At 38.8% G+C, this 23,898-nt stretch overlaps 1 protein-coding gene across 1 annotated transcript in view; it reads right to left on the reverse strand.

Moving 5' to 3' along the window:
* KCNH1 (potassium voltage-gated channel subfamily H member 1) overlaps positions 1-23,898 on the reverse strand; it is a 182,251-nt gene that overhangs the window by 77,778 nt on the left and 80,575 nt on the right. The window contains exons 8-9 of the mRNA XM_074164863.1: positions 14,166-14,365; positions 10,234-10,486 (exon numbers count right to left, since the gene is read on the reverse strand). Of these exons, the coding sequence (XP_074020964.1) occupies positions 10,234-10,486; positions 14,166-14,365 (453 nt within the window). The remainder of the gene's footprint in view (positions 1-10,233; positions 10,487-14,165; positions 14,366-23,898) is intronic.

A 23,898-nucleotide genomic window follows, 5' to 3' on the forward strand; every position in this document is an offset into this window, starting at 1 on the left:
CCCCTGAAGCACCCACACTGGTCTGAGCCCTCAGGATTTGGTCTCCACCTCTGAGCAGTGGGAGACACCAACTGCTGTAAAGGCAAACACAGATTCTCTGTGTGTTGGTCTCTATTCTAATGGCTGCTCATTAAAACGCTGCTGAAATTTAAAAATAAACAAAAAACTTGGCCTGATTTTTCTTTTTTTTTTTAAGCCCCATCCTGAACAGATTTGAACAGAACCAGAGAATCTGAGGTACATGCCACAGACTCCTTCCAATTGCATTCAAGCATAATTCCATTAAGGACGGTGTATTTATCCCTAGTATTCAAAGCTAGTGATATGAGGGGGTCAAACCCCCTCTACTATCACAGAATCACAGAATGATCACGCAGAATGATATGGGGTTGGAAGGGACCTCTGGAGATCATCCAGTGCAACCCTGCTGCCAGAGCAGATCCACCCAGAGCAGGTTGCACAGGAACGTGTCCAGGCGGGTTTTGAATGTCTCCAGAGAAGGAGACTCCACCACCTCCCTGGGCAGCCTGTTCCAGTGCTCTGCCACCCTCAAAGTAAAGAAGTTCCTCCTCATGTTTAGATGGAACTTCCTATGTTCAAGTCTGTGCCTGTTACCTCTTGTCCTATCCCTGGGCACCACTGAAAAAAGACTGGCCTCATCCTCTTGACACCCACCCTTTAAGTATTTATAAACATTTATAAGATCCGCCCCTCCCCAGCCTTCTCTTTCTCAAAGAATCACCACGTGTCTACTTGGCTTCAATTGAAAATCTTTCCCTCATCTCCTCCATATTCAAATATGGCATGCAATTTAAATTTTCCCATTTTACAGAGAGAAAACAAATTCAAGGAAAGTAGAGGCACTAGAGCAAAAAAAATTTTTCCTCCTGGTGCATTGTTTTAAGGCAACCAATATCTGCCAGCCACTAAAAAAAAAAAAAAAAAAAAAAAAAGAGCTGACGTTTTGGACGTTTTGTATCAAGGCAGAGTATTCAGTATCTGTCCCACAGATAAATTGCACAACTTGCCAGCCACTGAATAGCTGTAGTTCGGTCCTCCAACACAGTACAGCTGGCAGGAGATAATGCATTGAAGTGATTTGCTGCTTTGGATTTTCTTCAGATTTCTTCAGTGCAAACTGAGACACGTAATGAGAAGTGAATGACCAACTGCACTGCAGGGAATACGCTATTTTTCATTAACCAGAGGTTTTAATCACTCTTTTCCTCTAAAATAAGACCTTAAGGAAAAAAAGCCAGAGCATCAGTGCCACAGAAACCAAAAGAAGTGTTGCAGCGACAATAAACTGAAGTTGCGCTGGCGGTGATATGTCTGGTGCACAAGTGAAAACACAGTGTATCCGTTGGTGTTTTAAACACAGCTTGGCAACATTTTGCAGACAGTTTACTATACAACTGCATCAATTTTCTCTGTTGAAGCACATTACTGTACAGACAAAATAAAAACATTTATTTCAGAGCACAGGATGAGTAGCAACAACATGAATTAGTTACAGCTAAGATTTCTATTATTATCATAATTAATGTGTTTATTTGCCTCTCTGAATAGAGCGTGGATTATGCTTCACTACTTGACTTACTGTGATGAGAAGAAGAGTTTTAAAATGACAACTGGGCCCTACCAGGCTTATTCACAAAAAGCTAGGAGGCTTCACCAGAATCCGAATCATTTATCCTTATTTGTTTTTTAATGGTTACTGTAAAAAAAAAAAATGTTATAAATATGTGGTCAGTTTCTACAAACTCAGAAGACATGGAAGTTGCCAGCTCAAATAACTAGAGTCACAAATGTATTTGAATTTATTGGTATTGGTTAAGTAAAAGGAAAAACACAGCTCAGTCTGTATTGTCATTGCATGGACAATGCTAGTTCTCTGATCAAAAACTCTATAGGAGAGGCTCAAATTGCAATATCCTCAGAGTTACTCCCCAGTGACTTAGAAACTGGCTTCATGTTATATCTATTGCTTGAAGCTTACATTAAAGCCCCAAAATTTGATTTATTTTTTTTTAAATTTCAGATAAAAGCATTCAAAGGGTTTAAAATAGTAGGTTTTGCCTTCTGAAATACATCAAGTAAATATTTTTAAAACCTCACAAAGTTCATAGCTATAGAATACTGCATTTTATTTAATATTTCTAGGAACTCCTGAGAACATATTTAATAATGTTTCAGAAACATACCTCTGAAAACAGTTTTAATTTGAAACTTCGAGAAAACAAAGAAAATAAGGGTTCCATGAAGATTTATTTCTTGGATTTTTTTTAATGTGGCTTTTCAGTGAAATCAAATAATTTTCTTCCTCCAAAATTCTGAGACAGAAACAAAACCCTACCCAAAACAGAAAGAAAATTAATTCAGTGGTTCACCTGCCAAGAATCAGGGCCTTTCTATAAGCCCAGTTTTGATTTCTTTGTTAAATTATAATTCCTACCTCTTTCCATCTCTTTTTGGAGTATGAAGACAGTGTGATGGGCAAGCCTTCCTAACACAGGGATACCAAGGAACATGCTGGAACAGAGAGACTCATGTCTACCACATCTCAATATCAGCTGTCAGTGCATCATGGATCACTGCTGCCAGCAACCTGCCAGACGTTACCATCTTCCAAAGGGGACTTCTTCCACATGTGGTGGCATCTGACTACTTAAGAGCACATTATGCAAAGTTGCATAAATTTGCAACAATAGAACATGAAACCGTAGCAAAAAATGTCAACTAATTGGAAGTGCCAAGAAGTTCATACCTTTCCTGTGTGTTCACATAACAGCTTCTCTTGCTAAAAGTCAGCAGTAATTGGTTCTTTTCAATTTTTTTGGTTGGTTGTCACTGTTTGAAGAAACATCACTACTGTCATCTCTGCCCTGTCAGTTTACTGACTTGCTGTGCAGTGCATGGAGATGTGCTTACAGCAAAGGAAAAGGAAATATCAAAGGAGAAAAGTAAATAGTTGGATATCAAAGGAAATAGAGATGAGAAAGATGCCCTTGCTTAGAAAGAAAATGTATTGATCCACTTGCTCTAGGTGGACCTGCTCTGGCAGAGGGGTTGGACTAGATGATCTTCAGAGGTCCCTTCCAACCCCAAATCATTCTGTGATTCTGTGATACCTCTATTCACAGGAAATTCCCCTCTTTCCCAGTTATTCCAGCAAGTAATTAATCAAGTGTTTTAAAGTCTTGTTTCTCCAATATCCTGCACAGTCTTAGACTGTCTACAGATATCAGTGGACAGGAACTCTGGTGATTCCTACTTTTCATGCTCCACCAGAAGATAGACATAGAACAAGTAATGTCTGGCTGAAGTCTCAAAATAAGCAACTCCTGATGTCACCTCACACTACATTTTCTAGATGTCTGGAGCATGGAATAAGAAATAGTCTCTGTCCAAAAACACCACTTGGAACAAACCTGTATTTCTCAATAAAAGTTTTAGTGCTGCTCCTACATCCCCCATGAAATTAAAATTTTGCATTAAACTGCTTTATGCCAATGTCTTTTTAAATGTTTAGCCTGAACTCCACTTCTAATTCTTTTGCTAATAGTTTGCTTGAACACACATTGAGTAAATCAGACTTTTGAAATCGTTCTTCAGTTGATGTTCACTGAATCACTTCACAAAAACGTACAACTCATCCGATCTGCCTATATATGTCAATCTGAAAAAAAAAAAAGCTTTAAACTATAAATAGAAAAAGCACAATAGAACTATTGAAGATAAAGCTGGATTTTAATTTCAATCACTGTTTTTTCAAAGCACCACTGGTCACGTTACACTCTTATTCAATAGCACAAACAATGCTGTGACGTTAGATACTGTGTTTGAAAATAATAAGAAAACTCTAATGCCATCCATAATCCTGCAACCACTTCTTAAGCCTAAGAGCACAGCTTGGCATTTTTAACACAGCGAGGCGTACCTAAATTTAAAAGTCAGGTGAAAAATGAAGTAGAGAAGTAAGGGACTTTTTGAAAAACTTGGCATTAAATAACAATAGGCCCCCAAACACACAATTAAATTCTGAAAATGGAGTTGTACACAAAGCATTTCACTTTAGGGAAACCGGAGTTAGCTCAGCTACTGGGGACAGTCTAAAGATAGCAGCCTGGGCTCAGCAGAGTTAACTTACCTGACATCTTCAAGTCTGCTGAGAAGCAATCTTCACATGATTGTGTGGAAGATGCAATGTTTTTCAAACAATACTTCTGCAACTGCTATTTTCCCTCCTCTAAAATAAACCATCCCTGTGGTGCAGTTGCCCTCCCAGGTTGCACTGTCCTGTCTGGATGCAAATCTGTCCCACCAAAATCTGAATCAAACCTCTTGTGTCTACATTTGAATGGAATGCTTATGGCTAAATGAATGAGCTAAAGCAATTGTAAAGAAAACAAACAATTATTCTTCTAACATTCCTTTAAGATTGCAATTAGATCAAATTAAATCAGCAGGAATTTCTCCACACAAAGCAAATGGAGCATTTAATATCCTGCTGAAACAAAACATGGCACACCAAGCTCTCCTACAATATCATGTTAAAATCACAGTCTCCAATCTCGTCAATGTTATAGCTTTGTAAATAATGGTTAAAGAACTGCATTTCAGGGACATCCAATCTTCAGTTCCTCAGCTGACAGGTGATCTTAAAAGTAAATCTATGTGCATTAAGCCCCCACCCACCCCCCCCAAAAAAAAAAAAGTGATATATCCCACTTTCCCCTGATGGTGAAGGCAGCCAGGTCTAGACTATAAATTCCCATTCTTGACACTCTGTTACTGCACACTTTCATACTTATATAATGTCTACATTCTGCTATTTCCCTTCAGCTTTTGATAGCAGCAAAAGGAATAGCAACAGCAAACTATCCTTGCGGAGGGCAATGATTTTTCCTTGCTCACAATAAATTACTGCCTTGATTTCCCTTCCTGTCTCGTTCCCTTTCCCTGCCTTTTGCAGAGTCAGAAGTTGGACTCAACAATTCTCGTGGGACCCTTCCAACTCAGGATATTCTATGATTCTATGATTAATACTCTTTGCTAAACCAAGAGTCAATAAAAAAGTTTATTCTTTTAAAGTTTTTAGCTCAAATAAGGATGGCAAGAACATAATAAATGCACAACAGCTGGGATGCAACACCGGATAAACTGCTTTACTCTTGGGATAAACTGTTGGGGGGGGGTGGGATGTGTTTTATTCTTTTTAACTAAACCTTCTAGTAAATGTTATTTTTCTCATCCATTGCTCAGGTCTGAAGATCGCAGTGGTTTTCAAGGCTTTGTTTTTTAATTGCTAAAAAAAGGCTTAAAGGCTCACTGCAAACTCAAATGCAAACTCACTGAGACAAACTCAAATCTGCAAGAAAAATCTCCAGTCTTACCATCCATACACAGAGGGCCCCCTTGCAGGGATCATCACATTCACCAACTCTGAACAATTCACTTCAGTGAAGATCTGCTGTTCAGTCAGGCCCTTGGGGAGTCATTAATTGACAAATTTTGCAGCAGTCTGAAAATTTAAGGACAAGACACTGCTTTCCCCACTGCTATCTAGACAAAAAAGCCTGCCACCCTAATTTCAAGGGTCTTTTCCTTCCTCTCTAGAGTCTTTTACTGGGATGTTTTCCTACATTTCAAAGATTACCCCAATTTTAAGCAGAAAGGTTTGGAACCCACCTGGGTCCAAGAATCACTTGCTTCCTTCAGATTTCCTAGAGAAGAGGGATTTTCTGTTCAATCTTGGAATACAACTACATCAGTCATATCTAACTTAGAATTATTGTCTAGTAAGATCAAAAATGGTTTTCTCAGTCATTCAGATATCTCTACATACACATTAACACAATATAAATCTCTTTTTTAACAAGGCCTCTTATCCAGTCCTTATACGTATTTCCAGAAAATACTAACAAAAAGTTAATGTTGCTACTATGCCATTATTTTCTATAATTCTCAATTAATTATCTATGCACACATGCAATTGCAGACACAACACAAGAACTAGGACTTCCTCTAGCAATGGTGAGGAAGGATTAAAAAGGTCCAGACTAAAAGGCTGGAGGAGTAGAGAAGTACCCTGTTAGACCCAGCAATGGCATGTCATCTGCTCAGCTGCACTTCTAACATTAGCTTCTTGACTACTGCAGTTCCAAACAATGTACATTCTCACTCTGCACTAAGGAAATGTGTACCTTCATAGTGTAAAAAAAACAACTATAAAAAGTCAATTGAAAGACAGTTTAGGTCTCCAGGCTTCCCTAAATTAAGAAACAACAACGAGGTATGCAGGCTTACTTCATGCTTGTGCTATAATCCCTTTTCCCCTGCATATTTCAAAGAAAGCTGCAGCCAGACCTTGTGGTCCCTGCCTGGAATATATTTAATTCAGGAGGAATCTTTTAAGAAGATATTCGTTAAATTAAAATGTAGCAAATCTCTCCTGAGCATGAGTAAATGTTAACTTCTCAAAGACCCACAATAAGGTCAGATTTTCAGATGGGCAGTGGCTCAGCCTGAAAGGTCTGCTCCAAAGCAGAGGAACTAGAGCTGCCAAATGAAGTGAATGTAAATGGCTGATTGTTTTTAACAGTGACAAACCAACCCATGTTCTCTAACCATATTTGGATAAATGGGTAAGTTTTTAAGCAAGAGTAGTTCAAAGAGATATGTCACTCTCAGATGGATAAAGCAGCATCAGCCCAAATGGGTAGGCTTAGAAAAGTTAAAAGCAAAGACAAGTTGAAAACAGCCTCTTAATGGAAGTCGTGCCCAACCCGTGCTTTGCTCAATTCTCTCAGGGCAGGGACTGTGTGATTTGTCTCTGTCTTCCAGAGGGTGCTGAGCGATCGTCAGCACTTCACCCTACGCAATAACAATGGTGCAAATTGACGAAGAGTGAACTACAGAAAACAGAACTGTATTTCACCCAAGCAGCTTCCCACCAGCTAGTCTTCACTTCTACATAATCCCACTCATATACTTACACATTAACATAGGAAACCATAGTAATACGGTAGCTTTTCTTGCTGTCTTCCTTTTCTGACCCATTTGTATGGGAACGAATCACAAATAAATAAATCACCTGGCTTAATTTTCTACATTTTTAGTTTTGTTACTTTGACATATGAAATCCAAAGACTGTGTTGCATAAAGATCAGTAATTTCTTTATTTTAGCAGCAGTTTTGGATAGAATTCAAAAATATGTCTTTCATCCCAACAAATCAAACGTCATACAAAATGCACCAATTTCTTTAAATTTTTACTGTAAACATTGCAAAGAATGTTTCTTTAAAATTTATGGATTTATGTGTTTGTCTCTAAGTCAAATTAATGGGGAAGGCAATCTTAGGAGACACAAAAAAATTGTACTGTTTTTCACTGATGGCCTGTGTGCAATTTCTTCCAACTCAGTCCTCATGTTAATACAAGTAAATCAAAGTCAGTGCTTTGTGATAAGAACAGAAGCCTGAACTGAGAATATACCTCTCTCCTGGCTATTACAGAACTGATCTGGAAGGATATTATGCAAGTGTACACAATACACTCCAAATTCCAGGGCTACACAATACACTTTTATATGCTAGTCTGCAAGGCTAAATGATTTCAGAACTTGAAAACCTTTCATATGAACTGGATCCTTTAAGGATTAAGCTTAGTTTGCTTTTGGTTTATGTAATGCTGTACAGCAGTCACACAGACTAATTTAGAGATGCAATTTATTTCTCCATTGTAAAAAAGATACTGGCTACACTGCAAATGGCAGAGGCTGCTTTATTAAGTGACAGCCAAAGCTGAGCAAATAATTCACCTTGAATAATTTATGCAGTTATTTTTTATTTTTATTTAAAGAATATCTGAGATAAGATCACAGTCTCTCAAACTTACCTGGTAACTTAAATTACCCAACAGAATTCCTCACATGGTATGCTGTTGCATGCCTGATGTTCACAGCTATGCTTCGTTGTCATTGGTAAACAAAACTTACGGCACAGGCTCTTCTGGCTGAATGATCAGCAACAATCACATTTCTTGTACAATATAGACTTTTTTTTTTCCCTTTGCAGTGCCTCGCTTCATCTGCTGTACTTTTATCTATAATTTGACAAGTTTGGCTGAACGTGAAATTAAATTAAAAAAAAAATTCATTGCTATTCTACAGGTAAGAAAACTGAGAGTACAAAGAATTTAGGGAGGAAATCCTGGCCCATCTCCTGCAGCAGCCTTCAGTAATGTGGTGGTTACATTATGCAATACTGAAGGAGAAGAAAGTCCGACTGATTTAGTATAGTCAAAAACTTAGTTAAGCACATAATTTCTTATGAGGAAAAAGAAACCTTCAACAGAAGGCTTCACAGCCTGGGGGAGGAAGGTACCCCAGGAAGGTAAGGAAGGAATGTGGAAGGAAAGGAATTCCTTAATTCAGAAACTGAAACACACAAATTGATACACGTTTATCCAAAACGAAATCTCACAGAATCACAAACAGATCCCACTTCATTTGACTTTCCTCTCTGATTACAATATTCACAAAGAAAATGACAGAGCTCATCAACTTCAGTGGAAGCCAGAGAACTGGTCCCAAATTCCAAAAAAAAATGAAGGTGTAGAGGGAAGAGGTTCAATAATTACTGTCCCAGGTGAACAGCAATAACATAATATTTCTATTCATTCAGATACCAAGGGATCAGTCTCATTTATCTGTAGCTATCACTCTCAAGGAGCAGAGATTAGGGGTTTCGGTTTCCTTAACGCTGACTTCTCAAGGAATCTAGGCTAAGTATTTTCTAAAGCGACTATTATGATAAAACACATAAGTTACTGGTAAAGATGAGGAGAAAATCGGTATCTTTAAAGGACATTTTAAAAAATTCTATTTCAGTGCTTTTTACCTAAACTGATTAAATAGATATTTTGAGGCTTTCTTCTTGTGATGGACAGAGAAGGACACATTATGGGATAAAAGGTAACACAAACTGAGAGGCTTTAGTTTGTTCTATATTTTTCATGTTAATTCATGAGAGCACAACATGGCTAAAGGTAGTAAGTTCTTGATGTGCAACTTAGAAAAGCAGAAGTTGATAGTATCATGTAGCACTGAAGAGCACAGGTGATTCCAGAACAAAAGAGAATCATTTATTCCCCAACTTTCCACCTTTTTAGTTTCTTGTGTGGCACAAAATACTATGAACTTGATTCCTCAGGACACTAAATTCACCCTATGCTATATATGAAATCCTGTGCAGAAGTAGAGAAAAACTAAACTCAGCATATTTATTAGCCCTTTCATTCTCCAGTAGACACTCCTTGTTGGACAGTTGGGTGTATGTGTTCAGAAAGAGTAAGATTTCCAAGCTGTTTTCTTCTCTTTTTCCAGGCTTCTGAGTGACAGGTACTGGATTAAGCCACCGTGAGAATTTACCTTATCACATAAAGGTCTGACAAAATCAAACTATAAGTATCACCTCCTCAATGCTTTAGCCACCCCATGATTCATCTACATCTATTGGATTACCACACTTTCTTCTCTTAGCTTTGCTTCAGAATGTTGTTCACACCACTATCAGCTTCTTTTTAATGCCTCCAACCTAAAGCTGTCATTCCAAGTTAACACAAATTGGCTCTAGATTCTTATATTACTTTGACTGTAAAAGAGATAAATAATACTTCAACATAAGATCTTAAATAAAGCTATTTGGAAAATTTTCAGCAGAAGTGGATTATTATTGGGGGGTGGGAGGGAGGCAGGGAAGCCAAGTACTTTAAAAATAAGTTTTCTGAAGTCCTCAGTGGAATTTCTAATGAAAAGAGATGTGGAGAGACAGGGAAAACCCCAAGAATGACCAGGATCCCAATGCTCAAGTACAGATTCCATTGACCAGAAGAAATACAGTTGAAGCAATCTGGAGATGAGATGATTGCCCTTCTTATTTACCTATGTGGAACAGGAAGGACAAGTCAATGACTCTATGCAATGCTCCTACATGACATTAAGCAAGTTGGGTTTTTTTTTTTTCTCTCTCTTTCGATTTTTCCATTCAATAAACATCTAACACCACACAGCTGACAGGTTCATTAAAATATACCTCACCAGGCTGTGGCAAGCCTAACTTCACTGAAGCTTTTTAAAGAATGCATTAAGTGCTTGAGTAGGAGAGGCTATAAAAATGCTCTATGCATCTGTATAGAGCACAATGCATATTATTAGCTGTGAAACTCACCCAATATAGCAACAACTTCATCGTCCTGGATTACTTCCAAAGACCCCGAAACCACAAAGCAAAGGCTGTCAACACTCTCGCCGGCGTGGTAGATCAGGTCTCCCGGGGCACAGTGCACTGTCTGAAATTCCATGGCAAGCGCTCGAAGGCACCCGTCGCTCGCCAGCCTGAAGGCTGGGTGCTCCTTGAAAACTTTGCGGTTCAGATGCACGCAGATATCTGCTCTCATGTCCTTAGGGCATATCTGCAAAACCTGAGGAGGAAATTAGGCAATCAACTCCTATGCATGGCTTATATGTGCCTATTATGCTTAATTTACTACACAGAGTTTAAGAACTACTTTCCTCCTCCTTATAAAATTTCTAATCTCAGTCTGTACATTTATTTTTATATTACTTATACACATAGGCCACAATACAAACTTAGTCAACTTTACAATACCTGAAGGAAAATAATGTTTTCATCTCAGCAACATGCTCTGCTGGATATTGAATTACCAGAATAAGGCCTCAGGTTTTTAAGACAATAAAACTGAGAGCACAGCAGAACAGAACGTGGTGGAGAAAAGCTTCCTGAAGCATTGTTTCTAGAGGGTAGGTCACACTTATGATAGGCAGATTCCACAAAAAGCCTGCAGAAATTACATGTTCCATGTGAGAGAATATTGTATAGAGGAGAAGTGTAATCTCATATCCCTTCAGAAAAGGAAAAAGTTATTAGAAGTTTCATTAACTCATAATATTGAGATTTGAAGGTATTCAAATTCACCCCTCAGTGGCAGTAACAAGTTTTGTCTTCACACAAGAAAAGGACTTTAAGGTATGTTACTGTGTTGGGAAACTTTTGATCTTCCAAATGCAGTGTTCCTCACAGCAATTCATGATGTGTGCTCCTATGGGTACAGAAACTGATGCTTAGCACAGCAGGTACCAGTCAGGGCCATTTCTGAAGGTTTTAAACATAATACAGACAGCCAAGTGGAAAAAATATAGAATTACTACTCCATGTACAGACTAAAAGTTCCTGGCAAAAACACTGGAAATACATAACACAAACAGGGTTTGGGGATGACAAAATCCTTGGAGAATAGTCTGTGATGAAGTACATCTCAGGGCATGTTATTTGAAAAAAACCCCAAAAAAACAGAGTCGTACAGGTCCCATTTTTTTTCTTAGCAGTAACTATTCCATCCAATTAAGGAGCACTCTCAGTGAGCTTCACAGTCACTCCCACACATTTTTCTGGATGGAAAGAGATGGCTGCTTCAATGCAAACACTCCTGGAAAACATAAAGGTAATGTAGGAAGCACTATGGATATGCCTACACCGTGCAATGGGGCTCTGTGCAAGATCTGAGCAGAGAACCAAGCTCCTAACTCTGTGCACAGCACTGCCTCCAGACACTACACTTGCTACTCCAAAGGCAAATGGCTTTTCCACCGACACCATCATCTTTGGCTGAGCTTCAAGCAGATCTGCCATTACAGATATTACTTCTGAAAAAGATAAATTTCTATAGTGCTTAAACGTAGGGCACTCGTGGATGATCTCTCGGCTGCCCCACAGGGAGCAGCAGCTGAACCCACCAGTTCTCAGTTTTCCAGGCTCACAGGAACGGGTTGGGGCAGCAAGACCAGCATTTAACATGGAACACAGGCAGCGGCAGTAGCTGCCTCTGCAATTATTTCATTTACTCTGGCAACAAAAACATTCTGCATTTGCAGATGCTTGCCAAAGTTTGCTATTGGAATTACACACACACACACACACTTCACCGTTACTTGAATATCATGCACAAAAAGGGTTGTTGTAACAGAAATATTAGTAAGAAAACCTGAATATACAAGAGAATATTTAAAATGAGGCTCTCATCCAAAAAACCCTTGGTTTTCCAGTGTAAGAGGAAGTTAACTTATTTTCCATTCTCCATTTACAGAAGTTGCCTCCAGACTTCACAATTAAAGGAATTACAGACATTTGAGAGTTACAGACAAATGGCAGAAGACTTTCATTTGTATGGGAAGTAAGAAACATATCTTCATGAATTAATTTTAGAATCTTTCAGCAGCTCTTGGTTAAATTTTGTTATACTGGCATTTTCTAGAGTTACAGACTCTGCTTTTAGCTGATTATTCACTCCTTGGCATGCCTGCAGTTAACACTGAATTGACAAATTTGTGGCCTACAAAATAGTGAGAAGATTGATTTGGCATTAAGTTCATCCTTAAATATCCGCCTCATCTGTAGAAAGCTGCACTGCATTACACAGCAGCACAACTACCACTGTTCTGTCACAGGAGCAATACATGTTTTATTCATTGCATGACATCCTAGAAGTTATATACAGGCGTCGAACCAATGGAGCTCAGACCTGAGAGTTTATGGATTGGCACAGCCATTAGTCAGTCTTACATCTGCTAGATTTTGCTATGCAGATGAAAGTTGATTTCTTGGTTTTACAATCATCACTACTGGCAATTCAGCTATGAACACACCAGTTATTGAAATCAACACTATATTAAGCTCTTTGATGTCCTGGCAATTGGAGAGGTTTTTTTTTCCTGTTTATTAAGATAATTCTCAAAGATAATTCTCCAGTGAGCTGTGCTTGGTTTGGTTATCCTGCTGTCTCCAAAGACACCCTTAAAGCATTTCTTTCCTTATCAGAGTAAGCCAAGAATGAACTTTGAAGATAAGCTAAAACAAACATGTTTTACATAGCAATGTTTTCTTGTTGCTTTGTTAAAATGATGAAAGCAGCTTGTACTGGGGGGTGAATGAAAGCACCAGCATTCATTACACTATACATCCTCAGATGTTGTCTCTCCACCTTCCCCAAATGTACCTACCTCAAACCCATAGCCCTGTGCAAAGATATTTTTGTGAGAAAACAGGCAGAGCAGCTTCTAATCAGCACTGTTCTGTTCTAAAATACCATTTCTTTCTGAAAGCTTGTATGACGGACAGCACTTCCCAGAATCATGGTCTGGGATCTAAATGGCAGATATACTGAAGACCATTTAGGAAAGCAAACAGTGCCCTGTGTACCCACTGGTCTCCAGACAGCCCAGTGCAAGGCCACATCTGTTCTACTCTTTCATAACGATGCTTTAACAGCTAGACAGAAATGAGATTGTTTGCTCTTTAACTGCATCATCTACCGTTTAGAATACTAAATTAAGCTGCCAACCAGAAGGCTGGTGACCAGAGCATTGGTATGATTTCCTGAATGAACCACCACACATCTCTTTACAAGCAGAAGAAAAGCAGTATCTATCTCCATAAAAGCTGGCAACTAATATGAAAGTGGCAAGTTGCTTTTGTACATTTGTTCTGGTGAAAGGCCATTTATTATTTTTAAAGACCAAATGGGAACTTACTTGTAAATTCAATGAATTAGGATGATAACATTTGCTTCACATAAGGCAGATTTCAAACAATACATTATTATTACATTAATGACTTCCAGCTTTCATTAATATCTTTAACCTACACACAGAATATTACGTTCAATTTCTACAAAGACAAAACAAATTTTACTTTGTATTCAGGCCCACAGAGCTGCAAACAACCTCACACAACAGAAATACTGCAAACAATCTGATCTGAAGAAATTCTGAGGTTGTGTTAGAACTTGGGGGTTTTTTAATTTAATCATTTTCTTTGTTTACTGAAAAACAAGCTCTTTCTGTCTTCATTGTTATACTATTTCATGACATGTCACCAGCAACACATACATACTTTTACCACCAACATATGCCAGTATGACAGAATAGGTGAAATACTGTATTTGAAAGTTTAAAATTAAGGGAAGTTACTACTTGGAACTATTTAAAGAATATTTGTCGTCTTTACTAAGAAAGTACCTCCTGTTTATTTTAATTAAATACTTTCAGGATGTGACTTGTTTCCTTGCAGTTTAATTTACTTACCTTTTCAGTATCTATTCCTCTGGACATTGACCAGGTGGAAACGATGTAATCCATCACACGTTCACTCAGTCCTTTAGGGACCTGGTAGAGCTTTAGAAAGTCCCGGACACTGTTCAGCATTTCATGATATCTGTTTGTATTAGCATACATTTGCTGAAATATGGTTGTCACGTTACCAAAAATGGTTGCATACAGAAGGGCTGTAAAAAAGAAGAAAAACAATAGATATAATACATAATAAGTTGTGAAGATCAGCCTGTGTTCCACTGTGCTTTAAGACTGGAAATGCCAGGCCTAGAGAAACGCATGTAATATCAGTGCTTCGTTAGGAAGGCCTGATGAGCACAAGAAATTTATAGGTCACCTTCTGCACTACAAGTTAAGGACCACCACCTACCTTTGTGATGGCAAGTCGTGCAACACACAGTTCCTGAAATACAACTATTGGTCTTTGTCCATCAAACAACTCAGTAGTATACAAACCCTTACGAAACCACAATAGAAGACACAGGAATTTTAAGACAAATAGCTTGACAGCAAATACGTTAAAATTTCATCTCTGGTTTATAGTGCCTGTGTTGAAATGCCATCAGTGACAGATTTCCAAGCTTTAAGTGCATTACCACAGTAGTAAGCCGAGTCATCATTACCCACCTCAGTGTGACAACAACAATGCATCAAAGCAGAAGATGGAATATGTAATAAACAGCTACCATGGGTCAGTGATTTATAGATGTAAGTTTAATAATACATGAAAACTCACACTACGTTTTATACTCTTCAGGCAGAAGAACAGCAAGGCCTGAGGCAAGAGCTAGAGCCCTCAAACGCAGACCAAATGCTGCACAGCCGTTCTGACTTCATTCAGCCTAGTTATGAAGCCAGCTGGTTCATCAAGATGGGTTTAAGAATAAACATGAGAAAGAAAAAAAGTCAATGTTTCCAGGTGTGGAGAGAAGCAGATGAAAACACACAGCATTTGAGAAGATCCGCCTGCTGAAGCCCAAGGCAGAACAGCAGGCTGGTGGAAATCTCAATGGTCATGTTTTGATGGCTTGCAGAGGCTGGGGCTGAGACTCTTCCAGCCAATCCAGCCCGGAATGAAAGGGAATGACAGGAAGCCTCAAAAGGAGCTTTCCTATGTTGTGAATCAGGTCAGTGATAAGTGAAAGGCTGGCTGCAGAGGGAGAGGAACAGTCAGATGGCAGATAAGCTGATAGCCACCAGTAAATGCTCTGGCGTGCTGAGGAAGTTCTTCCTCTTTATCATTTCCTGTCCCCCAAAACAGGCACCAAATTGTCAGTATCTCTTTAGCACGAGATAAAAATAAATATTTGATAAATCATATTTATAAAAAATAAGATAATATTTTGCCTTACCTAAATACCCCTTTTTGCTCTTTATTTCCTCCCTCGCCCCCTCTTTAAAAAAAAATAAAATAAAAAAATTCCTCATCCCATTCATTCCTTTGAGAATGCAGCTATTTATTCAGGTCAGTGTTACAGGCAGATACCCTTAAGCCAAATAAGATGTTTTAGGGTTTTATGACCCACAAAACACTTTTGATAATGTGCAAAAGAAACTTACAGGACTGTCTTTTCCCTCATCATCAAGAGATGCAATTTAAATTTAGACTTGCTCGAGGCCTTTACACAGCTGATTCTCTACAGAATTCCTCCTTGACACTACATGACTTCTTTTCTTTTTATGAGTTCCTGTAGAGAACCGTTTTTTTTTTTTCCTCCTTTTCCAACTACCCCTCTGTACAGATGAGTATAAAATATATATATATAAATGTGTAAATCCAGTTTTTAAAAAACTGGACAGTATGACTAGGGATACAGTGACCAGAAATGTATAGATTATTTCTCTGTTTAACCTTAACTTGTGCCTGGGCTAAACCATACCAGAAAGCCCGAAGCAATGAATACTAAAGAAATGCTTTTAAAACAGATTTACTATAAATACTCCTTGATCCGTGAGTATTTTGTATTTGAACAGCATTACCTTTCCCCAACTACATCTGTTTGCTCTCTGTTATGCAGATGCAAACACAACCCTACAATAATGCTACCTTAGGCCCTACTTATATGGACTTTTGCCAGGTTCCCTAAGAGAAACCGAACCCAGGCCCTCCAAAACTGCCAAGTCCCACTGGCAGGACACTGCAGCAGCACGAGGTGCCCACAAACATCATTATTCTGCCAGCCAGTATAATGCTGAAAATAGGTGACACATTAAGAAGAGGGTCACAAGCAAATTCTTATCTGTAGATTTCTGAGCAACCATACTTGTGCACATACATCTATCTTTTGCTCCCTGGTGGAGAGTGAGACCTGCTGGTTCAGTATCTTGGGATGTATAACTCTATGCCAGCAAAGGTAAAATGGAGTCCCCGCCCTGTCCCATTACTGTCCAGCTAAATGAAGCCTAAAAAAACCCCAGAAATTTGGTTCTTCATTTTGATTATTATGAGGTGAGCAGTCCTAGAGCACTTTCTACTGCAAAATACAGCTACTATGCTCTAGTATGAAAATTATCTTGGCAAGAAAAATTATTCCTGCCTACATTAATTTTTTATTTTTAAAAAAATCCCCAAACTTACAAACCTTAATTTATCATTAGCTAACCACTTTATTACTATTAAAGACACATTAAAGCCAAGGATTTTTGCAGCTGAATATTGAGTAGATACATTAGCATATTAAACATTGACCTCTTCTGCATAGAAATAGCTAGCTCTGTGCCTTTCCTTCTTTTCAAAGGAATAATGAAATGAACTCACTGCAGTACACTGCAGCCCCAGAAAGATTTCAAAAACACATACTCTACTACAGGAAGGAAGTTGGGCAATTTATGACAGAGCAAAATCTCCAAATCCTTGTTTCAAGACTGATTGAACCCTGACATTAGACCACTGCCTTGTAACAGCAACAGTGCAGGTCAGATGCCGACATCGAAAAGTCCCTGGAGCCCTTGGCAAGAGTGTGTAGTAGTAGTGTAGTCCTACAGACTCTATAGAATCTATCAAGTCCTTAGCAGTCCTATGTACAGGGGATCGCAGGAATTAAGGAGAATTATTTTAAGGGGTGTAAAAGGGTGGGAGGGGGAAATGTCCCTGTATGAGATGGATTCGACTCAAGGCAGGCCACAAGTTCACCATGCAAAAAAGTCACAAATTAATCTGACCCCCACAGCATCCTTGGATGCATCAGCTGGATGAAGGCTGTGCAGTGGTTTTTGAGGAACTATGCCTGTAACAACCATGGAGAAAATTTTTTCTGCAAAACAAGCAATAGCCTGGTCTAACACTGCACACAAAGCTGCAGCACATCAAGCGGACAGCAAACACCTCCTCTCCATGAATGTCATGATCCCTCAGAAAAGATAGAGCCCCCTCCCCAACATTAATATTCTTTTCTGACAACAGATAAAGAAAAACACATTGTCCCCAACAATGTGGCTACCTATTTACAATACAGTCTGTGTCACCCCATTTAAACCAGTGTTTAAATAACGTCAAAGATAAAAGCATAGTAATTTCAATAGCCAATTACCCGCACAAGTGAATCATGAAGGTCAGATACAGGTTGGAAAGGTCACCAAATCATCTGCTACTTTTAATGATGTAACAAATAAGAATAGAGAAATAAATACAAGTCAGTGTAGGTCTCAGCTATCACAGTAAAAGATCTGGGATCTGATTTTAGATTATAAGAGGAAGAATTTCTATCTGTAAGAATGAGAGGTTTGCAATTACCCCAATTACAGATGTAAGTGCTGCATGCGGTTCCTGAGATGAATCATCAGATTGATGATGATTTGTTCAAAATGCACTCATCCAAAGCCCTTGCATACAAAATGTGTGCATAAGAACTATGCAGCAACAAGTGAGAACAACATCAACTAGTGAACGACCTCTTACATCTTGCCCCCAAGACTTGCACTAGATTCTAAAACCGAACTGCCTTCTTTTTCACTTTCTGGAAAGCTGATCCAGAAAGTCAGTCTGTCCGTCTGTATGGAAGTTCCACTTAACAATTCAAAAAAAACCAAAACAAACCCCTTTTACATACTTAGGTAGCAGCTTGTGCTAACCTAAATACTATTAAAGAGTAAACACCTGGATTTACAAACAGTAGGCGATTTAAACGTATAACTGCAGTTTTGTTTCACTAACAAGTTCCCAGTTTATAACAAATTATCGAGTTCATAGATGGCTGAGAGAATGCGCAGCCTTGAAAACCTGTTGCACTGCATCACCTCTCGCTGAATATGAAACTTAACCATAAATTAACCACAAAAATTGCATGCCTCAAAGGTATTTTTCAGATAACACGTTGTGAGGTCACACAAAATTAACATTGATCAGATAAAAAGAAAAGTAGAAATTAAAAATTGTATGAATTATAACATAATTATATGAGAAAACCACATTGGTTTTAAATGTGAAATTAGAACAATGTAAGATCTTATAATTGCTTGAGATTAGGGGTCTTGATTAGTGGTAATTATGCCTACTTATGGGGAGAGAGCATGCAGTTAAAAGAAAAACACTGAAGTGTTAATTTCTGTCGGCAAGCAAATACCAAACTGAACAGGTATCTATCAATGAACTGTTTACAGCACTAGTTTTGATAGAATTATTTGCAACTTGAAACCAAAGCATCTAAAGTTAGATTTACTTACTGAGTACCTATACAACCTTCTAGAATAGTACAGAATTTAAATAGATTGCCCCATTTTCTATCAGGAAAGATGCAGAACTGCTTAATTTGCTACTTCTTGGAAAGCTTTGTATATTATAGTTTCCTATTTGTAATCTTTTATCTACCTTTTATTTTTTATTAATGCAATGTATAGAGATATCATTTAATTTAGCTAGTAAAGAATAAATGTAAACAACTTGGCCATGATCTAATAGGGCAATTAACATTATGCACTTTATGAATTTTCACAATATATTTACATAATATTTTCACAGGGTATAAAGCAAATTAGCATGTACGTCAATTCCTGAATTCCACAACTTGGGGAAAAAGACATTTTTTGAAGTGAAAGTAAATTCCCAGAGGAGCTCTCCCCCTTGCTGCTCCAGTGACTGTTAGATCCTGCTCTTCCCACAGCTCTCTATTCTCCCAGACTGAACCGATACACTGCTCCACCGCCCTCCTCTTTCACTCCACCAGCTTGTAATTTGCACCTCAGCTTAGGTACCCCACAAGTAAAAGGAAGTCAGTAGCAACAGAAAAATCAAAGAACTGGCACACTACTATCAATTGAGCAAGTCTGAAAATCAATTCAATGGCAAAGAGCAAAGCAGAAAGCCTGAATAGGCCATGAGGGACATGAGCATCAAGCTATGTGGCAGAACCACTTGACTTCTAAGATGAAAGATGAGAGACCACAGGCAAATTTTATTAAACCCTTAGTCAAATCCTACTGCAAATCTTCTCACAGTTATCATCACATTTGCTGAAATCACCCTGCTGACGACAGATGGGACATAGAAGAACCACACTGGGCTCCAGCTACAATAGAAGGAGCCCCAGAGAAGGATAGGCCACCAGAGAGGACACAGTTGATAAGGGCTAAACAACAGAGCATCAGAGACATGATTTTTATTCCTCTTCCCATCACCCAAAAAAACAAGAGCTGCAATGAAATGAAAGTCAGAGACATAAACAAGGGAACAGCTGCTCTAAGAAGCCACTTAAGCAACTACCAAGGACTAGAGTAGTAGAAACATCTGTGCATCTTAAAATAGGCTGTCTGCAGTGTGTAAGGGCAGAAAGGGAAGAGTTAAGAAAGCTATGGAACAAATATCACAAACAGCTCCCACTGCTTTTCTCCTCACACCCTTTCCTAACTGTACCAAAAAAAAGCAGACTGCTGCAACAGCAGCACAGACCCAGAGGCGAATAACCTCCTGCTATCTCAGGGACTTGAAGCCACTTACATTTTGCCAGTTTAAGACTTAATATGGAAGAAGAGAGGTAAGTGTTGGTAAAAAAACAGCCTTCCAAAGATGCTGAGCTCCAGCATCCCTAAGGATGCTTTAAAACTGCAAGGGTTTTTATTTTGATTTGATCTGGTAGCACCCACACAGCTGGTAGCAGCAATCACAGGTGTTTTGGCTCACAAGAATTTCACAAGCCTGGGCATTGTGGGCAGCACAAATCTCTAACAGGTTTTGCTTTTGCCTTCAGCATGTTTGGGCGGAGATAAGCAGCATGGGAAAGCGAACAGACCAAAACCGATCAGAGCCAAAGTGAATACAAGCCAATAAAACAAACTTCAGCATCAGCCCTGCAAGAAAGCTCTCCAACACAAACAGCACTCTCTACAGTCACAGTGAAGGGCCAACACCAGTTTGCACTCTATGAAAGGCTGCATCTTGGATCCAAGAGCCTAATTATAAAAAGAGGGGATGAAGGGCCCCCTGGCAATCCATACAAAGGAAGGGTGGCTGTTACCTTCAGGGCCAAGGCTTCTACCTCTGTACAGCACCTGAATAAATTAACACAATCCCACTAACTAACACTGCAAAGTCTGGATTTTGGCAAATTAGGAAGTACCCAAACAAGTAAAATGGCAAGATTTCTGGTTCCCAAAACTCATCATTCATTTGTTTTGACAGTTACAGTTTAGTATTATATTTACACTGAAAGGCACTAACAGTCATCCAGAGGGGGATTTAATGACAGCCACGGACTCCATTGCAGCCAATATGCTTGCAGAAAAGCAGATTAATAAGTAATCAGATGCACAACAAGTCAGAATTAGCCTGTAAGGACTTGGCTATGTTCTTGGTTGCAAAATTAAGGAGTAAGACTCTGGTCATACATTACATTTGTGCTGTAAAGGGAAGCCAACAGAAGACAACATGAGCATGACACTGAAGGGAACTGAAGAGAAGAGCATCATGGATACAGAGAAACTTCAAACTGCTAGACTTTGAAATCCCTAATCATGAGCTTCTCTCACTTTCAGGAAAACAGGGCTACATGTTCTTAATCTATAAACAAACAGGACCTGCAGACCAACTAGTTCACCTGACTATTCTCACTTAAATTACCTGAAGGCATCAATGTTTCTGCAAGGCCGTGTACTTCCACTGACTGGTTAGTCCCGTTGGGGTAATATCATTTTACATCCAAAGGTGCATCATAAACCAGATATGAACATATATGTTCTGCCTCAACTTACAGGCAAATTCTTAAACCTGCCAGATAGCCATGACTAAATGCAAACACAGTAATGCCTAGTACTTAATTGAAATTAGGGCCTTAGCCCTTGATACAATAAAGACTTTCAGAGAACTGTTACAGTTTAATCAATGAGTCCACAGAAAGCTCCTGCAGAATCAAATTTTATTCCAGTCAAAATACAACAATATGGGAGACCAAGAGCAACAGGCAAGAAGATTTGCAAGGGGAAGTCAGCATGATTACTCAAAAGTAAGACTAGAGAAAAAAAGATAATTCCACAGAAACGATACTTCCCAGTTACCTCTCCATGTTTTATCCCCCACAAGGTAGGTTCATCTCTGATAAGATAAGAGGAAATGTACTGATTTTCACAACTAGTTAAAACAACTACAATTTCTGTAAAGAACAAGATTTTTATCAGAGCATCTTCAGGAGGGTCATAAAATGTTTTAAATGTGGAGTGGGATCTTGATGATGCTCTATATTTTAAGCATGTGCACTTCAGTGAATGCTAAGCCTTGCTTTAGACTAAGTCAATGTGATTATCAAGAGGAAACTAACTGTACAAACAGATTACAGCTGCAAAAACCATCTGTATTTCAAACATACAAGGCCAGACTCACCAGTGGGACACTTTTATCAACAAGGGATGACTTCAGCTCAATGTATTCACTAGCAGGTTTTACCATGATGACAATTATTAAAATGGCAAAATCTGATTAAGTCCTCTACAATTTGCAAGAAAGGACACTATTTTACTGTTTTGTAGAATTTTATGGACAATAAAATTTAAATTGTCTGGAAAATTGAAATGGATTTCCATTTCATTTCCCAGCACTAATGAACAGATCACCATTTAAATGACGACTGAGCCATTTAAAGGCATCATTTTTCTTCTACAATTTATACAGGGTAATGCATGGCCATTTTCAATTACTTGGTTAAAATTAAATCTCCAGATACTGCTTCTAGGTTTTTACTGACTTGCACCAATGTGAAGGCTTTTGCTTTGAAAGCTGTTTTTTGTCTACCTTGAACTTATCTGAAATGGTTATCCCCAATTAGAAGCAAACTCCCCTTTTTTTTTTTCTTAAATCTATTACCGAAATAAAGCTACACATGAAAAAAAAAAAACAGTTAGGAAAAGATTAAAGAAAGGAGTGAATAAAAATTAAAAGTTGTTCTCTTTTCATGTGAAACTGCTTACATTCGTAGCTTTTGTTGTTCCTCCATTTACCCTATTTCCTCTAAGATTTGTGTGATGCCTTCCACAAAGCCTTGCAGGAGGGAACTCTAGAGAGGCTCAGGGAGATCATCTTTTATCCAAACTTTCTGGCCCTTTCCCTACAATGCTGCACGTTCTGCTGGGCTTTGTACTGCTGGCTCAGGCCCATTCCTGTTGGTAATTCCTCAGCCTGATTTTGCAATAACCTACCTGTGGCCTTTGAGAGTTCAGCACTGGGTCTGAATTCTACACACCAAAGCGATCATCCAGCACTTACACATATGGAATTCTGGGCTGCGCTTCCCCCCATCATTGATGCAGCACAAGTGTTTGATGGGTAAAGCCACTTGCTGACAACCACCCAAGAGGCATTCTCCAGTGTGATTCCCTTTGGTCATTGCTCCAGAACTCATTTAATTAAGGTATCTTACATTTTAGTGAGATATTTAGAGTAATCCTTTGTTCCCAATAAAAAATGGATTCAAGTAGATTCCCTCTACTCCCACTAGAGCATCCATGTGGGAAGTTGGTACCTGGCTGCATTTCTTGCTGAGTATGTTCAGATCTGAATCCACCAGTAAGATGACAAGGAGGAAGGACCCAAGGCCTCCACAAGGCTCATTAGGCTTAAAACCTCAACTCATCTATGCACTTAAACACTACTCCACAGGTGTGAGCATGTAGGCCTGTAATTAAAGTTGACAGATTTAGGAGAAATACTGAGACAAAGCAGCTCTCTTCGACCACTAACTCTCATCCATTGACTTACAAAGCTTTTGTTGTCTATGTAGCAAGTACATCACGGTCTTTTTTTAAACTGTCTTCTCTGAGAACAAAAGAATAGGTAAAATTTTAATATCTATAAATTATCCTAATATAAAAGCAGAGTGGGATGAAAGTACTATGGTCTTATTGTAAAGTGAACGAGAGGTGGGTGGTAAAGTGCTGGCCTCACCCAGCCAGCTGATGTAAAAATTGCACATCCCTTGTCCCACAGATTCCAGAGAGAACTAACTTTTCCAGATTAACCGCATTGTCCCCAACCTAAAAACTAGTTAAACAAAACCCTCAAAGCAGCAGCAAGTGTGTAATTGAGACAAAGCACAGGTCTTCTGTAGCTTACTTGGCTTACACTTATGAGCACCCTTCAAGCTGACTTTGCTCCAAGCAGTCACACTGCAAAACAACCAGTGATCTATACACTGGCTGCACAGGAAGGTGGTGTTAATGACCAAGGAGCTGTCAAGCCTGTTCAGTTGAGAGGCCAGCCAGCTGGAGTTAAGAGCACCCCTGCACC

The sequence above is a fragment of the Numenius arquata genome, chromosome 2 (genome assembly GCF_964106895.1).
Source record: "Numenius arquata chromosome 2, bNumArq3.hap1.1, whole genome shotgun sequence".
Taxonomy (NCBI): domain Eukaryota; kingdom Metazoa; phylum Chordata; class Aves; order Charadriiformes; family Scolopacidae; genus Numenius; species Numenius arquata.